This window comes from Trachypithecus francoisi, unplaced genomic scaffold (assembly GCF_009764315.1).
Source record: "Trachypithecus francoisi isolate TF-2019V2 unplaced genomic scaffold, Tfra_2.0 Lachesis_group16, whole genome shotgun sequence".
NCBI classification, from domain to species: domain Eukaryota; kingdom Metazoa; phylum Chordata; class Mammalia; order Primates; family Cercopithecidae; genus Trachypithecus; species Trachypithecus francoisi.
The window spans coordinates 4,036,578-4,056,167 of NW_022681461.1; the positions used below are offsets into that span (position 1 = coordinate 4,036,578).

General features: G+C 57.9%; 1 protein-coding gene across 4 annotated transcripts in view; it reads right to left on the reverse strand.

The window, feature by feature from the left end:
- Window positions 1–19,590, reverse strand: part of PHF2 (PHD finger protein 2) — a 108,020-nt gene that overhangs the window by 1,988 nt on the left and 86,442 nt on the right. For 3 of the 4 annotated variants that reach the window (XM_033236708.1, XM_033236710.1, XM_033236711.1), the window contains exons 10-21: window positions 18,518–18,609; window positions 17,184–17,273; window positions 16,198–16,566; window positions 13,785–13,904; window positions 13,179–13,297; window positions 11,005–11,183; window positions 10,809–10,879; window positions 9,633–9,796; window positions 3,742–4,019; window positions 2,592–2,687; window positions 1,849–1,958; window positions 664–1,048 (exon numbers count right to left, since the gene is read on the reverse strand). In XM_033236708.1, coding sequence (XP_033092599.1) covers window positions 664–1,048; window positions 1,849–1,958; window positions 2,592–2,687; window positions 3,742–4,019; window positions 9,633–9,796; window positions 10,809–10,879; window positions 11,005–11,183; window positions 13,179–13,297; window positions 13,785–13,904; window positions 16,198–16,566; window positions 17,184–17,273; window positions 18,518–18,609 — 2,073 coding nt within the window. The remainder of the gene's footprint in view (window positions 1–663; window positions 1,049–1,848; window positions 1,959–2,591; window positions 2,688–3,741; window positions 4,020–9,632; window positions 9,797–10,808; window positions 10,880–11,004; window positions 11,184–13,178; window positions 13,298–13,784; window positions 13,905–16,197; window positions 16,567–17,183; window positions 17,274–18,517; window positions 18,610–19,590) is intronic. The other variant, XM_033236709.1, reaches the window with a different exon arrangement.

Here is a 19,590-nt window from a genome sequence, read left to right on the forward strand (position 1 = left end):
TAGGGGAGTCGGGGAGGGGACACAAAAAAGGAAGGTGAGCTAGATGGCAAGGAGCGTGGCACGCCAGTGCGGGGGAGGGTCCCGCTAACACCAAGGGTCAGCCTGCAGTCCCACATCTGTAAAATGGGCCTATGAGGCCCCAGCTCCGAGCTCAGCACCCTTCAGGAGTCCGGGATCACCGGCAAAGCCTCCACCTCAGAGGCCGTGTCCTCAAGGGGCCCTGGCGGGTAGGATGGGCATGGACTTGGGGATGGCATTACGAGAAGGACGTGAGGATGCCTGGGCACCACCCCCAGTAACAAGGCCGGGAGGCCAGGAGCCACTGCCAGCACCCCGTGCTGCGTCACTCAGTCTCCACAGCTGGCCAGCCCCACGGCTGGGGTGCAGGGGTGCAGGCAGATCAGGGGCTGAGCACCCCCACTGAGCAGAAGGATGAAAGCACACATGTCCTGTGCCGTAGGACACGCTCACACGGAGACGCAACTCACTTGGTAGGACACACTCACACGAAGACACAACTCACTTGGACCGCAGCACCCTGCCACCTGAGGCACAGGAGTCCCTCCCAATGTGCCGCCCTCTACCACAGGCTGAGTCTGCACGTCCGGGACTGCCCAAGGGGCAGGGCAGCGGGGCTGCAGGCTCCCTCCAGCAGGACGGTACCTTTGGCAGCGGTGTTGTTGTTTGGAGACGACGCGGAGGGCCGCCTCTGGGTGAGAAAGACCCCAGGAGCCATGGGCTGGGAGGCGCGGCCCGCCTGGGCCCCAGGGAAGGCGCCAGCGGCTGTGTACTCATGGTCGGCCAGGCTGCTGCTATGAGACTCAGGCGGGGGCTCTGGCGAGCTGCCCTCCTGCGAGGCCTGGCTGCTGGCTGTGCTGGTGGAGGCCGGGGTGGTGGAGGCCGGGGTGGTGGAGGCAGGGGTGGTAGAGGCCGGCGTGGTGGAAGTGGAGGTGGTGCCAGCAGAGGTGGAGGTGGAGGTGGAAGGGGAGGTGGTGTTAGGAGTCAGCTTCCTCTTGGCACTCTTTTTTTTCCTGCTTTTCTGCTCCTCCTTTGAACAAAACATGCAGGGCAGACTCAGACGCACGGCCCACTTGGGCCAACAGAGCAGGGAGCTCCCAGCATGGCCTTGCCAGGGGCCCTTAAGCACTGCAGGGCTGGGCAGTAGGAGCCTGAGGCCTGACTGTGGGCCACCGGAGGCACAGGACGCAAGGGGACAGGGTGCCAGCACCACAGTAGCTGCCTGGCCTCCCCGTCAGTGTGAGTTAACCTAGCAATTGAGCCTGTAGGAAGGCCCTCCTACCCCATCACCCCACGCAGCGGCCATATACATCTCCCAGTTTTGGAAGAATATTACTTTGATCCTAATAACTTCCTTGGGCACCCAGATGAGGTCGGGCCTGGTCCGGAGGGTAGGTGAGGCTCTAGGACCCTCCATTTCTGAGCTGGGACGAGCTGAAGGTGGGCGATGAATTTTTAGGAGCATGTAGAGACAGAACACCTCATTTCCCAACTGAGGACAATTCAAAAATACCCGTGTAATGGGGGAGGGAAAGGGGCGCTCCCTCCACGCTGCTGTTGCACCAGAGAGCAGCCCAGCCTCGGCACAGATGGGGCTGTCCAGTGTCAGGGCCCCAGCCATCAATTCCTAGCTCCCCCCGACCCCACACGGGGAATTTAGGGCCTGGAGGAATAGGGCACTCTCTAACCAAATGTCGTCAAGCCTTGACTGCCCCTGGCTCAGGGGGTCTGTGCATGGGGTGAAGAAACAGGTGCCTTGGGGAACCTGAGCCCAGGTGGGGGTAGCAGGGACCTGGCTGCCATGTGTCCCTCTCCCTCACCCCTCCTCACCTGCTGGGACAGCTTAGCTGCAGCGGCCGCCAGCCCGGTCTCGATGGAAGCCACCCGTGTCCCCTCACGCACAGGCCTGTCCTGTCTTGGTACTGATGGGCCGACCCTTGCTGTGGAAGAAAAGGGCCAGCCCCCTCAAGTGGTGGGCCGCGGCCTGTCCACCCCTCCTGGTTTGGGGCTACCCTGCCCCCACCACAGCCTTTCCCCTGGCCAGGCAGGCCTGAGCACCGGGCTTCCTGGCTGGGAAACCGCCTCACAATAGGGCGGGGTCCGCTGCCCCACCCCAGGAGGAAGATACTGCAGTGGGGTCTGCATGGGGCAGAGCGCAGGAGGCCCAGAAACATCAGAGAGGCTGGGCAGGCGGGTGAGGGTAACGTGGAAGGAGGACAAGGCCTCACCCCACTGGTGCCCCAGCAGGTGTCCCTCAGCCACCATCAAGGGGGTGCCCCCGGTACAAAGGGGACCCTCACAGAGCTTCCCACTGAGGAAGAAACCAGAGAGGAGCCAGCCAGAGGAGTGAGGGCTTCTGAGTGGGGGCTGTGTAGAGCACATCTGGGCCCCCAGGCCCCCAGAAGCAAAGCAGAAGTGACACCCACAGCACTCCTACAAGTGGCCGGCCATCCTCAGCGGGACAGGCCAGGTGCAGAGCTGAGCTCACATTCTCAGGTGCTGGAGGGCCACAGACAAAGTCACAGCTTCCACACCGGGTGTCGGGTGGACCCCCGCCCCTGTCCCAGCACTACCTGTTGGGCTGTAGGGAGCATCATCTGAGCCTTTCCTTTTCTTCGACCGGGACTTGAAGATGGGGTTGTCTTCGTCTGACTCCAGTGAGGGGTAAACTAGAGGGAGGCAGAGGGAAGGCGGGGCCCGCTGAGTGCAGGGTGGGGCCACAGAGGGGGCGGGGAGTACAGGTGGCTGCAGACCTTCCTCACCAGTGACCCCAGGGCCTATGCTAAGGCCTGCCACACTGTGTCACTGTCGGCTGTGATGGAAACTGCCCATGGTGAGGACACCCTAGGCATGGGCACAGGTGCCCCAGAGATGATCCAGAGGGGCAGGGACTCGCCCAGACAAGAGGGCATCTGCATTTACCTGACCAGCCTCATCTGCCCAGCCTAGCCCCGGTGCCTGCAAGCCCTTGGCCTCTAAGGGCTGCCCTCCGTACATCTGTTCATGGAGCTTGAGATCCCCAGAGGCCCCACCTGGAGGAAGCTGCAGCAGAGACTGGGAGACCAGGGAAGGATGGGGCCCTACAATCAGACTAGAGCATCTCTGCTCCTGCAAGAGGAACACTTTGAGGCTCCAGGAAACGTTCTGTTTGGTGAAAAGTCTCTGATGCTATGAAAAGGGAAAACGTCTAACGTCCATGGAGGGTGGGCTCTGACAGCCCCACCCTGCCCGACAGGTCTTGGTGGAGGGGACCCTGTAGGGCACGACCTGTGGCTGGTGGGGAGCTGCCCCAACATGGTGACGCGGTGACCCTGTGACCCTCACAAGCCAAGTGCCACCCTGCACTCACTGCAGGTTGTGGTCCTTCAACTTGCAAGGCCTGTTGAGGAACGCCCAGGACCCAAGGCTCAGGAGGAGGCAAGATGGCGCCCGGCACCACACACCCCCCACAGAGCCCAGAAAACAGGAGTTCACCGTGCTGTCATTCCGTTTGTCAGAGGAGAGTAGGCCCCACCACGAAGCCCACGTCTGTCCACCAGATGTGGGCCAGGGCCAGTCTCGTTCACAGGAGGGTCTCCCAGGACAGCAGTTAGAGGCCGAGGTTTTGCTGAGCTGAGGCCCACTGTAACTTGGAGAGCTGCATGTTTATGCTACTGTCTCCGTTCTCAGCCAGGCCTTCTAGGGCTGAGCGTGGGCCCTGCCCCATGCAGGAGTGACACTCACCGTAGTCTGAGTCCTTGAAGCAGGCATCCAGGTGGTCCTGCTCTTCCTCGTAGTCGTCCAGGTCCACACTGTTCTTGGCAGCCCTCTTCAGCAGTCGTTTGCCTGCACTCTTGCCACTGCCACCCCCATTCTTCCGGGCACCATGGGCGGCCAGTGAGCTCCCCTTGGCCTGGCCGGCGCCCCACGTGGTCTGCAGGCAGGAGTCGGAGGCCTGCAGGTTGGCCATGGACAGCATTCCCTGAATGGCTTCCTGCGTGCTGGGGGAGGCCGGGGGCTGGCTACGGGCACAGAGAGACAGGCACTCAGCTCAGCGCTCTTGGCCTGCAGCCCAGGCACTTAGACAACAGTCTATGGCCTGCAAAAACTCCTGCACAAACTCCTGGCCCAGGTGGCAGGCAGAGGGCATGGAGTAGAGGGGGGCAGTGAGCTGATGACTTCTCCCTTGGAAGAGGCCAGCCACTGCCCCCATCCAGCTCTGTTCATCCACCCATACACCACAGAGAAGGCTGGAAGCCTGGGGAGAGAGATGGGCATGGAGAGGAGACTTGGGAAGACAGCAGATGGGAAGGAGGGTCCAGACCCTCACATGGTCACACACTGGTCTCTCCCACCTTAAAGCCAGCAAGCCGACTCAGTGACCTCCCTCCTGCACCCCAGCCACTCTGTGTACCCCCTCAGTCCATGCTGTGCCTCGCTCCCAACTGCAGAACTAGCCCTGAGGATTCCTTACCCCATTCTGTAGGGAACCCTCCCACATGTCACCCTGAGATGGGGCAGTGCTGCCCACTGCCTCCCATGGCACACGCTCTCCCCAGTGACCTGCAACTCCTCTCCACACCCATACGTGCACCCGCACCTGCATCTACACCTCTACCTACCCTCACACCTGCACCTGCATCTACACCTGTGCCTACACCTACACTGGTACATGCATCCACACCTATACCTACACCTACACCCATACCTGCATCTACACCTGTACCTACACCTATACCCATACCTGCATCTACACCTGTACCTACACCTATACCCATACCTGCATCTACACCTGTACCTACACCTATACCCATACCTGCATCTACACCTGTACCTACACCTATACCCATACCTGCATCTACACCTGTACCTACACCTATACCCATACCTGCATCTACACCTGTACCTACCCCCACACCTGCATCTGCACCTGTACCTACACCTACACCCATACCTGCATCTACACCTGTACCTACACCTATACCCATACCTGCACCTACACCTGTACCTACACCTATACCCATACCTGCATCTACACCTGTACCTACACCTATACCCATACCTGCATCTACACCTGTACCTACACCTATACCCATACCTGCATCTACACCTGTACCTACACCTATACCCATACCTGCATCTACACCTGTACCTACACCTATACCCATACCTGCATCTACACCTGTACCTACACCCACTACACCTACATCCACACCTGTGCCTATATCCACCCCCGCATCTGCATCTACACCTGTACCTACACCTATACCCATACCTGCATCTACACCTGTACCTACCCCCACTACACCTACATCCACACCTGTGCCTATATCCATCCCCGCATCTGCATCTACACCTGTACCTACCCCATACCTGCACCCACACCTGCATCTCACCTGTACCTACCCCCACACCCGCACCCACATGTACATCTGCACCTACCCCCACACCTGCATCCCCACCTGCATCTATACCTGTACCTACCCCCATACCCACACCCGCATCTACACCTGTACCTACCCCTACCCTGCACCCCCACCCGCATCTACACCTGTACCTATCCCCCACACCCACACCCGCATCTACACCTGCACCTACACCCACACCCACACCTGCATCTACACCTGCACCTATCCCCCACACCCACACCTGCATCTACACCTGTACCTACCTCTACCCTGCACCCCCACCTGCACCTGCCCCCAGCCTGCACCCCCACCTGCATCTACACCTGCACCTACCCCCACCTGCATCTACACCTGCACCTACCCCCACCCCGCACCCCCACCTGCATCTACACCTGAACCTATCCCCACCTGCATCTATACCTGCACCTACCTCCACCCTGCACCCACCTGCACACAGACCTGCAGCTGCATCTACAACTGAACAGGCATAGCTGCACCTCAGCTCAGCCCAAGTTCACCCGCCTCTGGCAGGCTCCAGACTCCCAGACTTTCCCTTTGCCCTGCCCCCACACCCCGCTGCCCTCAGCTTCAGGTGGCCCCTCCCATAGTGCCCCGCCTGTCTCTCATTCACATCCTCATCCTCTGCCCCATGCCTGTGCACACACCTCCTCCTGTCTACACTGGCTCCCCTCCTTCCAGAAGCTTCTGAGACACCCGGTCTGTGATCTGCCTGTCTAGGTTCATAGAGTGGTGAGATGGGGTGACCACTGTCACCCCAGAGAACCAGGGGCATGGTGCTGCTGGAAAGCAAAGATCCCCAAGGCCAAGTCCTGGGCTCCTTGGGGACATCCCTGCCAGGCCCTCTCATGTGATCCAGCCCTGGCCTCTTCATGGGGCCTTGCCCCACCCCAGCCCACAACTCCCTGCAGCCAGGACTCTCGCCAGTCTGTGCACCAGAACCACCTGGGCAGCTTTACACATGTCGAGGCCCAGGCCCCACCCAGAAACTCTGAGACAGGGGCCTGCCCTGGGTTCCAGATGCTGTGTGTAGCCAGGACAGGTGTCCCAGACTTCCCCACCACTCACGTAGTCCAGCCCAGCAGGTACACCCTGCAACATCCCTTTCTAGTCCTCACCCCTGCCCACTTCCCTGTGGCCCAAACCTGGCACCCAGCCCACCCCACCTTACAGGGGAGGCCCAGCCACACCTGTCACTGCATCTAGCCACTCCTGGGCCCATACTTGAGGCACACGGGGTGCCTACCATCCTCTCCCTCTGCTCCCTGGACCTGCCCCTCCAGGACTCCTGCATCAGCATCACTGTCTCTAGTGCTGCCCATGCCCTCTCCACCACTTCCCAGAAGCGCTGGAGGCACTTTCAGTAAAGCCATTCAAATGAGAGGGGCTGGCAAGCCTGTGGCTGTGAGCACACCCAGGGACTGTATGGGGGCTTGTACACCCGGAACCCCTTGCCAGAGATAGCACACACGTGAGACAGGAAAGAAGAAGCCAAGGCAGTGGCCGGCGGGCCACCCAGCTCTGCATGCCCGTGCCCACCTCTGTTACCAGACACAGAGACTGAGGCGCTGGGGCAGTGGCCCCCATAGGACAAGTCCCAGTTCAGAAGCAAGAGGGCTCCCAAGACTGAGGCTCTGCTGCAGCAGGACAGGGAGAGGAAGCTGCCACAGGGAGCCCAGACACAGAGGGAGTCCTAGGGCTGGTGAGGCAACGTGGACAAAAGCTGCCCATGCTGGACAGTACTGACGCCCGAACTCATTGCTCTCTGAGGGTCCAGCAGACTCAGGGGGATGCCCAGTGCTGGGGGAGGCGATCTCGCTGCAGCCTTCACCAACGCCACCTCCCAGGCCCTGCCTGAGACACACTGGGCTGTGCTGCATTTCGGGTTTCACAGGAACTGAACAGGACTGAGGTTTGTAAGGCACAACAATGCGGAAATCAAGTATGGTCAGCCTCGAGCGCTCCTCAGAAGGCACTGCCGGGAGCCGCCCCCACAGTGCCAGGACCACACTGCCCCTGCCACACAAGCTGCAGCGCTGAAGGCCTGCCTAAGAGAGCGCGGTCACTCCTGCCCTCACTGACATCTCCGCAGGAACAGGCTCTCCCAGCCCCAGCTCAGGAGCTAGCCAGAGCACGCAGCTTGCCCTGCAGCCTCTGGCAGGCCCTGCCCCGACACGTCAACTGGCCTGCAAGGCCAAGACAGACTGGAGGGTGGGGGCCTGCACCCAGCCACAGGGGAACGGGGGGTGGCCAGGGACACCCACTATGAGGGCGCATGCCATGCCATCTGGGCAACCCAAGAGGGTGAGGGCTGCATGCCCGGGTCCTGCAGGGTTGCTGGTGAATCAATGAGTAACGTCTAACTAGTCAGCATGGAAAATAATACTTTTAATCCACCAATTATCATACTCAAATCCTCTCCTTTTCCCCCAGCAGTAAACACTGAGCAAACCATCCACGATAAATTAACATATTTTCCTCCATTTTCTTCAGCAGTTTTTTCCAAGCAGCCGATACTTAAAACAGAGCAAATGGACCATCAAAAACTGACCTACGCTCCAAATGGGAGACTTTGGGAGAGGAACTGCCTGCAGCGGGCTGAGGGGGGCTGGTGGCCTCAGTGGCCCCTGGCAGGCACATGTGCACGTGCACACCACCCCTAGGCACGGGCTAGTCGCGCGGGGCGGGGAAGCTCTGGGTCTTTTGTGGTCAGTGTGTCCACGAAGGGCTGCCCCACTCCCGGGCTCAGATTCACAGCCAGGAGCCCAGGACACCGCGCCTCCTCACAGACTCAAGCACAAAACCCTCCCCACCTCGGTCCCCATCTCCATGCCCCCTGCAAGCCCCAGCTGCCCATGACAAAGCACCTGGTGGCGCCCGGGCTCTTGGCCCTGTCTGCCCTCATCTTGGGTGGCATCAGACACCCCCCACCCCTATAGCCCCCAGGCCTCTCCATGGACCTCGGGAGGGGCCTAGAGCGTTTAGGGGCCACCCCTAAGGCCAGTCACTGAGGTGTCAGCTACTGCATACTTCTTCCCAGAAGACAGGCATCCCCCAGCAAGCTGTGTGGAGCACCACAGCCTCCGATAGGGAGGAGGAGCTCACAGCTAAGCTTCACCCCCAGCCACAAGCACATCTCTGCAGCAAGAGGCTTAACATGGACAGGAACCACCTAGTGCCAAGCAGGAAATTTGTCCCCTAAGGCATGATATGGAAGCCTCCCGTCATGCTTCACTCCCATTAAAAAAAGCATCTTACAGCTGGCTTTCTGATCAATATTACATGAACATAATATTGCATGTAAAACAGTATATGAAATAAAATATGGCCAATTGATTTAGCAAAAGTTCTTTTCAATCAAGTCCTTAATCCACCTTGACCAAGCCCCCCATCTGTCTAAAAGCAGGCCTGCCCTGCGGCCTCCACCTGCCCAGTGAACAAGCTTGAGGCTGTGTGGAGCAGTTAGCAGGACGGCCCTGGGTTGCCCATCGATTCTGGAAACCACAGAGTCTCAGGCAGATCCTGGGAACCGAGCGGGACCCAAGCACGGGGTCCATCTTCCTCAGTCCAAGTCATTGCTGGACAAGAGACCAGCCACACACACCCAGATATCACTGCCCAGCACTAGTCAACCCCCCAGCACCCCCAAGATCAGGTTCTGCAATCAGGCAGATGGAGATTGTGGGCCTCCCTCTGCGGATTCCTAGCAGTGTGGCCATGTCCAAGTATAAGCCCTCAGAGCCTCGGTTTCCCCATCTGTGCAATGGTAATCTGCAGCTGTCATGAGCACCGGGAGGGCTGTGCTCCCCCGTGGCAGCTGCAGCCCCCTGCATGGGCTCAGGGGCACCATGGAGGGGGTTACAGCTCTGCCCCCTGGGTTACCTGTCTGCAGTACATGTGGAAATACCCGTAAGATTTCCACGTGAAAAAAACTAGTCTCGGCACATAAAATTGAAAACCTGTGTTTCTGAGAGAATTTACCCAAAAAATAAAAAGAAAAATAAGCCCTTAATTGAAAGCAAAGCCCTAGTGGGACCAACCAGTCCAGCATCTGTACCCTGAGGTCTGCCCTTCTGCCCAGGCCCAGGGGTGGCTCAGCCCTGGCTCCAGCTGTGTGTCTAACTCACAGGCTCCCACCATCGTGGCCGAGGGCCAGCCCTGGGCCTGCCTGGTCCCCGCTCTTGGGTGCTGCCGGGTGGTGGGGCCCACCTGCTGGGGTTGTACTCCAGGGCGCCGACCTCCTCACTGGCCTGCAGCAGGTCCAAGATGCCGGCCGCCGAGCTCCCGCTCTCCTTCTTGACTCTGGCATTGCGGCCGGGCTTGGTGTCTGTATCGATGTGCAGCGAACCCTCATCCGAGGAGTCATCACTCTGCTGTGCGAGAGACAGGGCTTCGGTCAGGGGAGGGTCTGGCCACCGAAGTGGCCTGGGAGTTGGGAGGGGGATACTTTTTCCCTTCAGGGACTAAACTAGGTTTTTTAACGTTTTTATTTATTTATTTTATTTATTATTTATTTTGAGATGGAGTCTCGATCTGTCGTCCAGGCTGGAGTGCAGTGGTGTGATCTCGGCTCACTGCAAGCTCCCCCTCCCAGGTTCACACCATTCTCCTGCCTCAGCCTCCCAAGTAGCTGGGACTACAGGCACCCGCCACCACGCCCGGCTAATTTTTTGTATTTTTAGTAGAGACAGGGTTTCCCTGTGTTAGCCAGGATGGTCTCGATCTCCTGACCTCGTGATCTGCCTGCCTTGGCCTCCCAAAGTGCTGAGATAACAGGCATGAGCTACCGCACCCGGCCAGTTTTTTAATGTTTTTAAAGAGCCACTGCCCTTCTAATGAACACTGGCTGGGGTCAGACAGAGTCCCCTGGAGCTGACAGGGCTGGATGGCCGACACACAGACACACCGGTCAGACGCAGGTGCCAGAGCTCTCTCAGAACCACAAAGGACCAAACTGTCTTCACACTGTGCACTATACTCACAGAGGAACTCTGGTTCAAAGGAACCCTTAAATGAGACAGCCCCAGTGTGTACCACATGTCAAGAGATGCCGCTGTGGTTGGAAGAAGAGGCGGGGGCAGGGCCTGCAGCCCCAGAGGGACCTCAGGCTGGAGGAAAGCAGTTAATACACTAGATCCTGATAACCTCCCCCGGCAGGGGGCCCCGTGGGGACACACCCCTCGCAAGCCCAGGCAGAGATGACCACTGTGTCTTAGGGTTGGACATGACCTCAGAACATGGAAGAGTGGGGTGAGGGTAAGGGGCCCGTTCGCCATCTCATGCAGAAACACCCTCAGAGACCGCCCTGGAGTCACTCAAACCACGGCCGTGGGGACTGCCCAGAGATGGCCCCCGAGACTAAGGCGCGCCCGGAAGGCAGCTCACCTTGTACGCTGCCGAGTCCAGCTTTGGCTTCGTGACAGGCGTGGGCAGCACAGCCTTCTTATCCAACAAGACTGAAAGCACAGCAGATGGGAGTCCAGCGGGCAGCCTTGCAGGGAGCCAGCCACCCCGGGAAGACCTCTCGGGGGAGGGACGGGCCTCTCCCACACCCCTCCCCCAACACCCCCTCCCAACTCACAGGACAAGTCCCTTTTCGGGGTGTTTTTCTTCCTCCTGATGGGAAACTCGTCGATCTTGAGCTCGCCGTCGTCCGACACGTACTCATACTCATCCCGCACGGGCTTGGGCTTGTCCTCCTTGAAGTTCTGCAAGGCCCCGAACACACCAGGGCTCGTCGGGGGCCTGAGAGCCTTGGAGCTAGGGCAGAAGCGAGCGGGTCAGCAGCATCCACACAGCCCCAAGGCCAGTGGACCGGTGGGACCTCCCAAGGGGTCCCCTGCCAGAGCCACGGCAGGATGGCCTCCAGGAGGCAGGTGATGTTGCCACCATTTGAATTTCCATTCAAAGAAGCCTCAGGCCCAGTTGAGACAGGAGGAGGGTGGAGGGCCCAAGCCTCTGCAGACAGGAGGCCAGGCTGGGCCCTCAGTCCCCACGGTGGGAAGCTGCCTGCCCACAGGAAAGGACAGCCCCCTACACATGGCCTCCTACACAACGCTGGGCCTCCCCCCGCACCACATTCAGGCAGAGAGAGCCCTTCCCCAGGCAGTTTAGATGCTCAAGACAGTGACCCCCAACTGTCCCACGGCCACTGGATAAGCTTAAGCCCTGCCTCCGGCCTGCCTAGGAATCCTGGCACATGCTGAACCGGTCTTTAACCAGAATAGGATCCAACTTTCCTGGTTTTTTCTCCATAGCTATGTTGGAAAAACAAACTCCGGGCCAGGGATACAGGATAGATGTAACAGTCTAAGAAATAGTGTGTAATCTGTCTCCCTGCCGGCGCGAAGGAGGACTACTTCAGAGCTTGGCCTGCAAGCAGCTCCGGCCTTTGCCTTCCCAGGGGTTTGAGGACAGGTTTCTCTCTCTATAGTAGCAGGGACAACAGGCTGAGGCAGAAAAGTCTGGAACTTCAAACAGACACAGCACCAATTCTGAGCCAATGGAAGTGCAGACACCTGGATAGAGCGCCTGGGCGAGGCTGCTTCCAATGCTCTAAATGAAGGGGTGGCGCGCCCCGCTGCCTTACAGGCTGGGCCACAGAACACACAAGTGTCCACAGGCTAGAGTCACACCGCTCTTTCTCATCTCCATCCTCAACTCCGCAGCACCATCACAGAGTGAATGCTATCTAATAGCTTCCCAGGAACCTAGAAGCAGAGTTTCAGACAAAGCAAGCGACCTGCCCCTTGGCTGAATGGCCTCACCTGCTGCCCTGAGCTCCCCGGCCCTCACAAGACTCCACCTGGGCACTGCTCCCTTTCTCCACCACCCAGAAAGAGGCCTTCTCCTCCCATCTTTTCAATGAGGACACTACAACCCGGCCAAATTAATCAGTGGCTGCTGCAGAAAAGTGGCCGCCCCTCCTGCTGGAACCTGTCTGACTCCAGCCAGGCGTGGGGCCTCAGCAGGTGACATGCCCCACGCACTGGGAACACACACAGGCCCAAGTGTTGCCACTGGAACCATGAGGCTCTCGAGGTTGCCACTGGGCTCACAGCCCCTCAGCACCCCTCACCTCACCCCGCGGCTCATTCAGCATGACCACACCACCCAAACATACCCCCTAATCTCTGCTCAGGGCCATCTCCAGGAGGCCCTCCTGACTCCCAGATGGGTCATGTTCTCAGCACTCAGGGTCCCATGTTGAGTTCACACCAGGCCCTCCCCACTGGCTCTGAGAGCCAGGACCCTGTTCCCCATGCACGTCCTCAGCACCAGCTCACAAGAGCCACACATCTAACATTCATGGAGTCCCACAGCCTCCCTCCCTGACTCGGGGGCCCATCCCTCACTGCAGGCTGGCTGCACCTTCCAGCCCATCCCCACCCAGGCACGTCTGCTTCCTCACACCCACCCTGCAGGTGGAGCGTGGTGGGAGGCAGGGACGTGGCTCTGCTGGTGTCTAGGTCTGAAGAAGACGTGCCAGGAACAGGGGCTGCAGTCAGTGAGGTCAGCAGCTCAGAGGAAGAGGGGTCCCCAGAGGCGTGTCAGGCAAAGGCTGCGTGTGTATGGGGTACGTGATGTGCAGCATGTGTGGTTGTGTGTGATGCAGTGTGTGGTGTGTGTGTGTGAGATGCAGACTGCATGCGTGGTGTGTGTGTGGTATAAAGCAGTGTGTGTGATGTAGTATGTATGGCGTGTGTGATGTGGGGCACGTGTGAGGTCACCCCTCCCATCCAGGCACTCACATACCTGAGGAGTTTCTTGTTGGAGAAAGAAAAAGAGAACTTGTTGTCTTTGTTCCCAGCTAGAGGTGACTTCTCTAGCTTCTGTTCCTCTTCCATCTTCAGTAAGGAGTCGGGTTTGCTGTTCTGAAAAGCAAGACCAGGGCCGTCTCTGAGCCCCACACAGAAGTGGGGGGTCAGGACCCCGACTAGTGTCAGTGGGAAGAGGCAGCTGCTGGGAACACGCCTAAGGAAAGTCACCCATAGCTCTGGTGGCCACCCAGGCCGCTGTGGGGTGCTCAGAGGCCTGCACCCCATGGACTCAGTGCCTCGAGGCTGCCTGGCCCCCAGGGAGTGGGAATGAAAACCAGAGTGTGGACAGTGAAGGGAAACACTGTTAACATACAGAGTGACACGTTCAACCTCTTGCATCCCAACGAACTCAGAAGAAGGCAGTCCATGGGTGGTCACACACACCTCAGACCCACATAACCACACCCCATGGTACTACCTACTCAGGACAAGCAGACACATGTCTGCACATTCCTTCACACACATAGGGCCTCACAGATTCATCCCTGCTCACATTCACCGAGCTGACACACGCACACACATGCACACGTGCATGTCTCACCTTGTATTTCCACTTGGCCTCTGACTTGCTCTTGGTTTGCTCTCGAATTTCCAGCCTCTCCACATCATTCTGCATGTGAACCACGTCTTTGTTGGGCACACTCAGGACACTCTTTGTGGCCTAGAAAAAAGGGCTGCTGTGACCCAGAGGCAGACATAGAGAGCCGGTGGGGCTCCCTTGAGTCACAGATTCCCTGTCTCTTTCTGGCCCATGTGCTTGCAGTTCAAGTCTCCATCCTTCTACCCATCCATGCATCCATTCACCCCATCCATCTACCCATCCATGCATCCATTCATCCACCCATCCATCCATCCATTTATTCATTCGTTCATTCATCCACCCACCCATTCACCATGCATTTGTTCATCCAGCTACTCATCCATCTGTTCATTCATCTGCCCACCCGTTCATCCGTTCATTCATCCCATTCATCTACCCATCCATCCACTCACCCATTCGTTCATTCATTCATCCATCCATGCACCATGCATTTGTTCATCCCTCCATCCATCCGTTCATCCCATTCATCTACCCACCCATTCATCCATCCACTCATCCATTTATTTATCCATCTACCCATCCACTCATCCATTCATCCATTTGTTCATTCATTCATTCATCCACCCATCCACTCAATCATCCACCCATTCATCCATCTACTCATCCATTCATTTATCCATCCATCGGTCCACTCACCCACCTATCCATCCATCCATTTGTTCATCTATCCATACATGTATTTGCTCACTCATTCATTCATCCATCCATCTATCCATCCATTCATTCCTCTATCTACCCATCCATCTATCCATCCTTTCATTCATCAATTTATTCATCCACCCACCCATTTGTTCATCCATCCATTTATCCACCCATCCATCCACCCACCCATTCATCCATTCACCATTTGTTGATTCATTCATCATCCACCCATCCATCCATTCATTTATCCACCCATCCATTTGTTTGTTCATCCACCTTTCCATCCATTCATCTATCCATTCATTTATCCATCCATCCATTTTTTCATTCATCTATCCATCTATTTATTCATCCATCCATCTACCCATCCATTCCATCCATCTATTGTTCATCCATCCATCCATCCATTTATTCATCAACCCATCCATCCACCCCCCCCCCAACCATCTGTCCATTCTTTCATCTATCCACCCAAGGATCCATTCATCTATCCATCTACCCATCCATCTTATGCACTCATCCATCTACCCACTCATCCATCCATCTCTTCATTAATCCATCCATCCATCCATTCATCCATTTGTTCATCTACCCATTCATTCATCATCCATTCATCTACCCACCCATTCCTTTATTTGTTCTTCCATCCGTCCATCCATCTACCCATTCACCCATCCATCCACTCATTTATTCATCCATCGATCTACCCATCCATCAATTCATTCATGTAGTCATCTATACATTCATCTATTCATCCATTCGTTAATCCATTCAACCATCCATCCATCCATCCAGTCATTCATCGAGTCATTCATTCATCCATCCATCTACTCATCCATTCGTACATCTATTCATTCATTCATCCATCCAGCCATTTAGCCATCCACTCATTTGCTCATGCATTCATTCATGCTTGCCCTGTTAAAGAGAACACAAAAGTGTCCCACTACACCCCTGTGATACTGGCCCTGAAGTGTCCTGGCCCCCAGGAAGTGGGTAACAACCTCCTCCTGGCAGAAGCTCACACTCAATGGTGCTTGATCTCAGGGGTTTATGGTCCCTGAAGCCCAGACCTAAGATCCTCTAGTCAGAGTAGGTCTTCAGGGCTGGGCCCATCTCTCTCACAGTCCACAGGGGCTCAGACTATCAGGGCAACCCTGGTCCTGTCCTCATCCCTAAACCCCCTCCCCTCCAATGGCATTCTCCCTGTTGTTTCTGCACAGACACCTCATCTACCTTCAGGTTTTAACCTCAATGCCTTGGCCCCAGGGAGGACCCAGGGTTTCTTTGTCCCATGGCAACTACTCATCTGGCTAGGAAACCTAAACTAGACATCCCTTCCTGGAAAACCACCATGCCTCCTCCACCAGGAGGCCCTCTTGGGTGCCACCTCTGCCACAGCACACACACATTGTGTTGCCTTCCTCAATGAGGGCCCCTCTCCAGGCCCACTGCTCTGTGGCTTGCTGGCACAGCCTGTCCACTCGGGGGGGTCTGGACCTGGATGCGGCAGGACTGGGTCAGGACCAGGCAGGGAAGTGCATCTTCTGGGCAAACTGAGCCCACAGCAAGAGCCCAGACCCCCAGATCTTCCCAGGTGCCCCCGGGGAACAAGGACAATGGGTCCTAGCTATCTCCATGGGCCTGGCCCCCAAGAGATGCTGCAGCACCTCTGGTGCTGAGGTGGGGAGTCAGGGTGAGGGGGGCCCACCTTGCCCTTCTTGGGCGGCTCCATCTTGGTCAGTGCCTCCTTGGTGTGGGCTTCGAGCAGGTCCAGGTTGGGGATGGTGGGCGAGGCTGACTCCCGGGACTTCTTCCCTTTCTTCTTGCCTCCATCTTTGAGCTTCAGCGTTTTGGGGGGCCTTGGGGGCTTAGGGGGCTTTGGGGGCTTGGGGATTTTGGACGGCTTGGGCATCTTCACAGTTTTGGGAGTCTTTTTTTTGGACACTTTCTCCAGGAGGGATTGAGGCGGGGTGGCCTCAATGGGAGATGGGGGCTCCTCCTTCTCCCGGTCCCCGTCACACACCTCATCTGACGAAGCGACAATATTCACTTCCGGTCGGACGGCTTTGGAGGCATTCTGGGATACAGAAAGGAGAGGGTCACATGCTGCTTCCGCCAAACTGTGGCCCAGGAGGGTCTACACACCAGGACGCTGGAGACCCTCACTGCCAGGCTGGTAGGGAGCTGTCAGTCCGGAAAGGCTCAGCTACCCCACACCATCATGTGACACACTCACACCCAACCCACGCTGTTGTGTGACACACTCACACCCAACCCACGCTGTTGTGTGACACACCCGTCACATGCCATCAGTCACTTGCTCTCCCCAAGGCTCTTCTGTTCTACCCCAGCACAGCAGCTGAGGGCTCATCCAGGATCACACAAGCTGGGACTTGAGGGGCTAAGTCAGGGGCTCCTCCCACAGAGTACCCTCCCCATGGGAGATTCAGAGAGGCTGGTGCCATTTCTCAGTCCCTACACACTCACACCAGAACACAGACCCAGCCAGAGACCTGGGACCCTGAGCCCTCACAAAAGCAAGCTCGCCCAGGAAAGTGCAGGGAGGACTGTCTGGGGCACTGGCCTTCCTGGAGCTGGCAGCTGTCTGTCAGGTTGGCCCCTGGGCCCAGAGAAAGACAGGCCGGCCCTCCCCCATCCCCGGGGATTCAGCCCAGCACCTGGACATGGCCCCACCTCACTGAGCCGGATCTCTTTGGCCAGGTCTTTGATGAGCTGTGAAGGTTTGAAGTGCTCCGGGAGCTCGTCCTCATGCTCTGCCAAAGCCTGCAGGACAACCGGGCCCAGGGTCAGCACCAGACACGTCCCGTGGCCCTGACATACCCCTGCATTCTTGCAGGCTGTTGCCTGACTGCCGAGCCACTCTGATCAGCATGAGGCGAGGGGCTTCCCAGCCAGACCCTGCCCTGGCAAGAGGTCTCTGCTGTGAGCCCCCATCAACAGGGGGACAAACCGAGTACCGAGAGGACAAGCTTGCCTGAGGCCACCACCAGCTGGCCATGGGGTGGACATGGGCCCCATCCCTTCTTTCTGGTCAGAGGCCACTCTACCTGGTCACCTGGCTGAGATGAGCTGGGAGGGGCGCCATGGACTGCCCTGGGTCTTGAGACCTGAGGGAGGTGGTGGCCGCAGGATGGCCCTGGGAGTACACTGGCTACCTCTCCTGCGTGGGCCATCCATGAGAGAGGCAGGCTGCACACAGTATTCCCTGCAGCCTGGTGTTCCTGAAAGCTGCCTGTAAATCTCCACTGTCCCTCTCTGGCCTGGGAGAGGGCCCTCCTCTCAGGAGCGGGCATAGAGCCTCTGCACAATGAGAGTCCCAGCAGGAAACACTGTCCCAGAGGGTGCCCAAGGCTGAGTCAGACCTTCCCCTCCCTTCTGTAGCCAAACCAAGGGAAGATGCTAAGGAACACAGGAAGTGGCTTCTGTGGGGGCGCGCACAGCGGGAAGAGTCACAGGGAGGGATGCCCAGGTCACAGAGCAAGGTGGCTGGGGCGCTGCACCCGCTATCAGGCAGCTTAGCTTCTGAGCTAATGCCAGGGCCAGCCAGGAGGAGCTGACAGGGTGTCCCCAGCACTCCCTGTCCTGGAGCCAGCCACTCCCCCAGTCCTTCCCTGCCCCCACGAGGTTCCAGGCCTTTCTGTGCTCAGTGTCATCCCACCATGAGCCATCTGTCCTCCACCCGCAGACCCACCTTCCTCCCAGGAGGCACTGGCACCTGCTCACCCTCCTCCCACCAACTTGTGACCAAGCTGTGAGCCCCTGAGGGAGGGGGCTCTGCATCTATATCTGTCCTCCCCCAGCCCTCAGGTGGCCCAATCAGTAGACAGCAGGGGTGTCTGGGGCAAAGGCACACCCTGGGCCAAGCCAGGCAGGGGAGCACCACCATCCTTCCCAGGCTGGATCTCACTGAAGCAGGACAAGTCCTGGACATTGTTGCTGGGTCTCCAGGGAGGTCCTCCCGCCTATCACTGCTCTCCTGCCCTAGGCATTTGTGACATGATTCCTACCTGCTTCTTTGTCCACGATCGGAAAGCACCATTGAGAATTTTAGCTCCTTGGACTAGATGAGGAGGCAGCTGCTTCCCAGATTTGTGAGAGCCTGGGAAGGAGACACTGGGTGAGGTGGGTGGATGCCCATTGCCCACAGGTGCCTTCATGCCCAGCCACAGAGCCAGACCAGGGGACGCCAGGTCCAGCCTTCCAGAGGTCTCCCTCCACCCACGGCCACCAGCTCAACTGCCAACAGTTCCTCTTGGAACCTGGGGGTGCCCGTCCTCCTGGTGGCCTGCCCTGCTTGAGGAAAGACTGGCCCTCCCACCATCCTCCCACTGTCTCACCCTCCCAGCCCCTAACACAGGCTGCCTGGCTCTCCTCACTCTGCCCAGTACCCCAGCCCTGCCTGAGCAAGGGGCTACACATGCCAGGACCCGGGCCACAGGCTGTCTCCGGTGCCCACACAAGGCATCCCCAAGCACCTCTTCCCATTTCATGACCCCCCTTAGCACAGTGGAGGGACCAACCACAGTTCAGCTGGGAGGTGTGCTCCTGCTGTGGGCCTCCCTCCCTCTTCCCATTGGTGAGGGCTCCAGGGCTCCAGGGCTCCGACTCACCAGGACCATGGCAGCTCCCTGGGTCCTCTCAGTCCTGGGGGCCAACGGTACTGTCGTCCACTCAGAGAGGGAGGCCCAGGTAGAGAGGACACGGCCACAGTGGCCTAGCTGGCCAGTAGTCAGGCTGGCCCTGTGGGGTGGCTTCCCAGATGCCGCCCTGATCCCTGCCTCCCTGGCACGAGTCCCCTGAGGGCAGGCCTTGGGCACTTCCTTCTGCCGGAGTCAAGCTCTGGGCTCCACATTTGGGGAGCAATGGGAAAGTCTTACTGAAACCTGGCCAGCCACAACTAAGGACCATTTTACCTTCTCAAACTAGGGCCAGAGTGCAAAGGGCTCTGCATAAAAGAACTCTTGGCTGCTATGAGAACCAAAAAAGAAAAACTAAGAGCAACTTCTGGGGAAGGGCACACTGAGAAAGGAAATCACACATAAATGCAAACTCTCCTGTAGGCTCCCTCATGCTGCTGGGC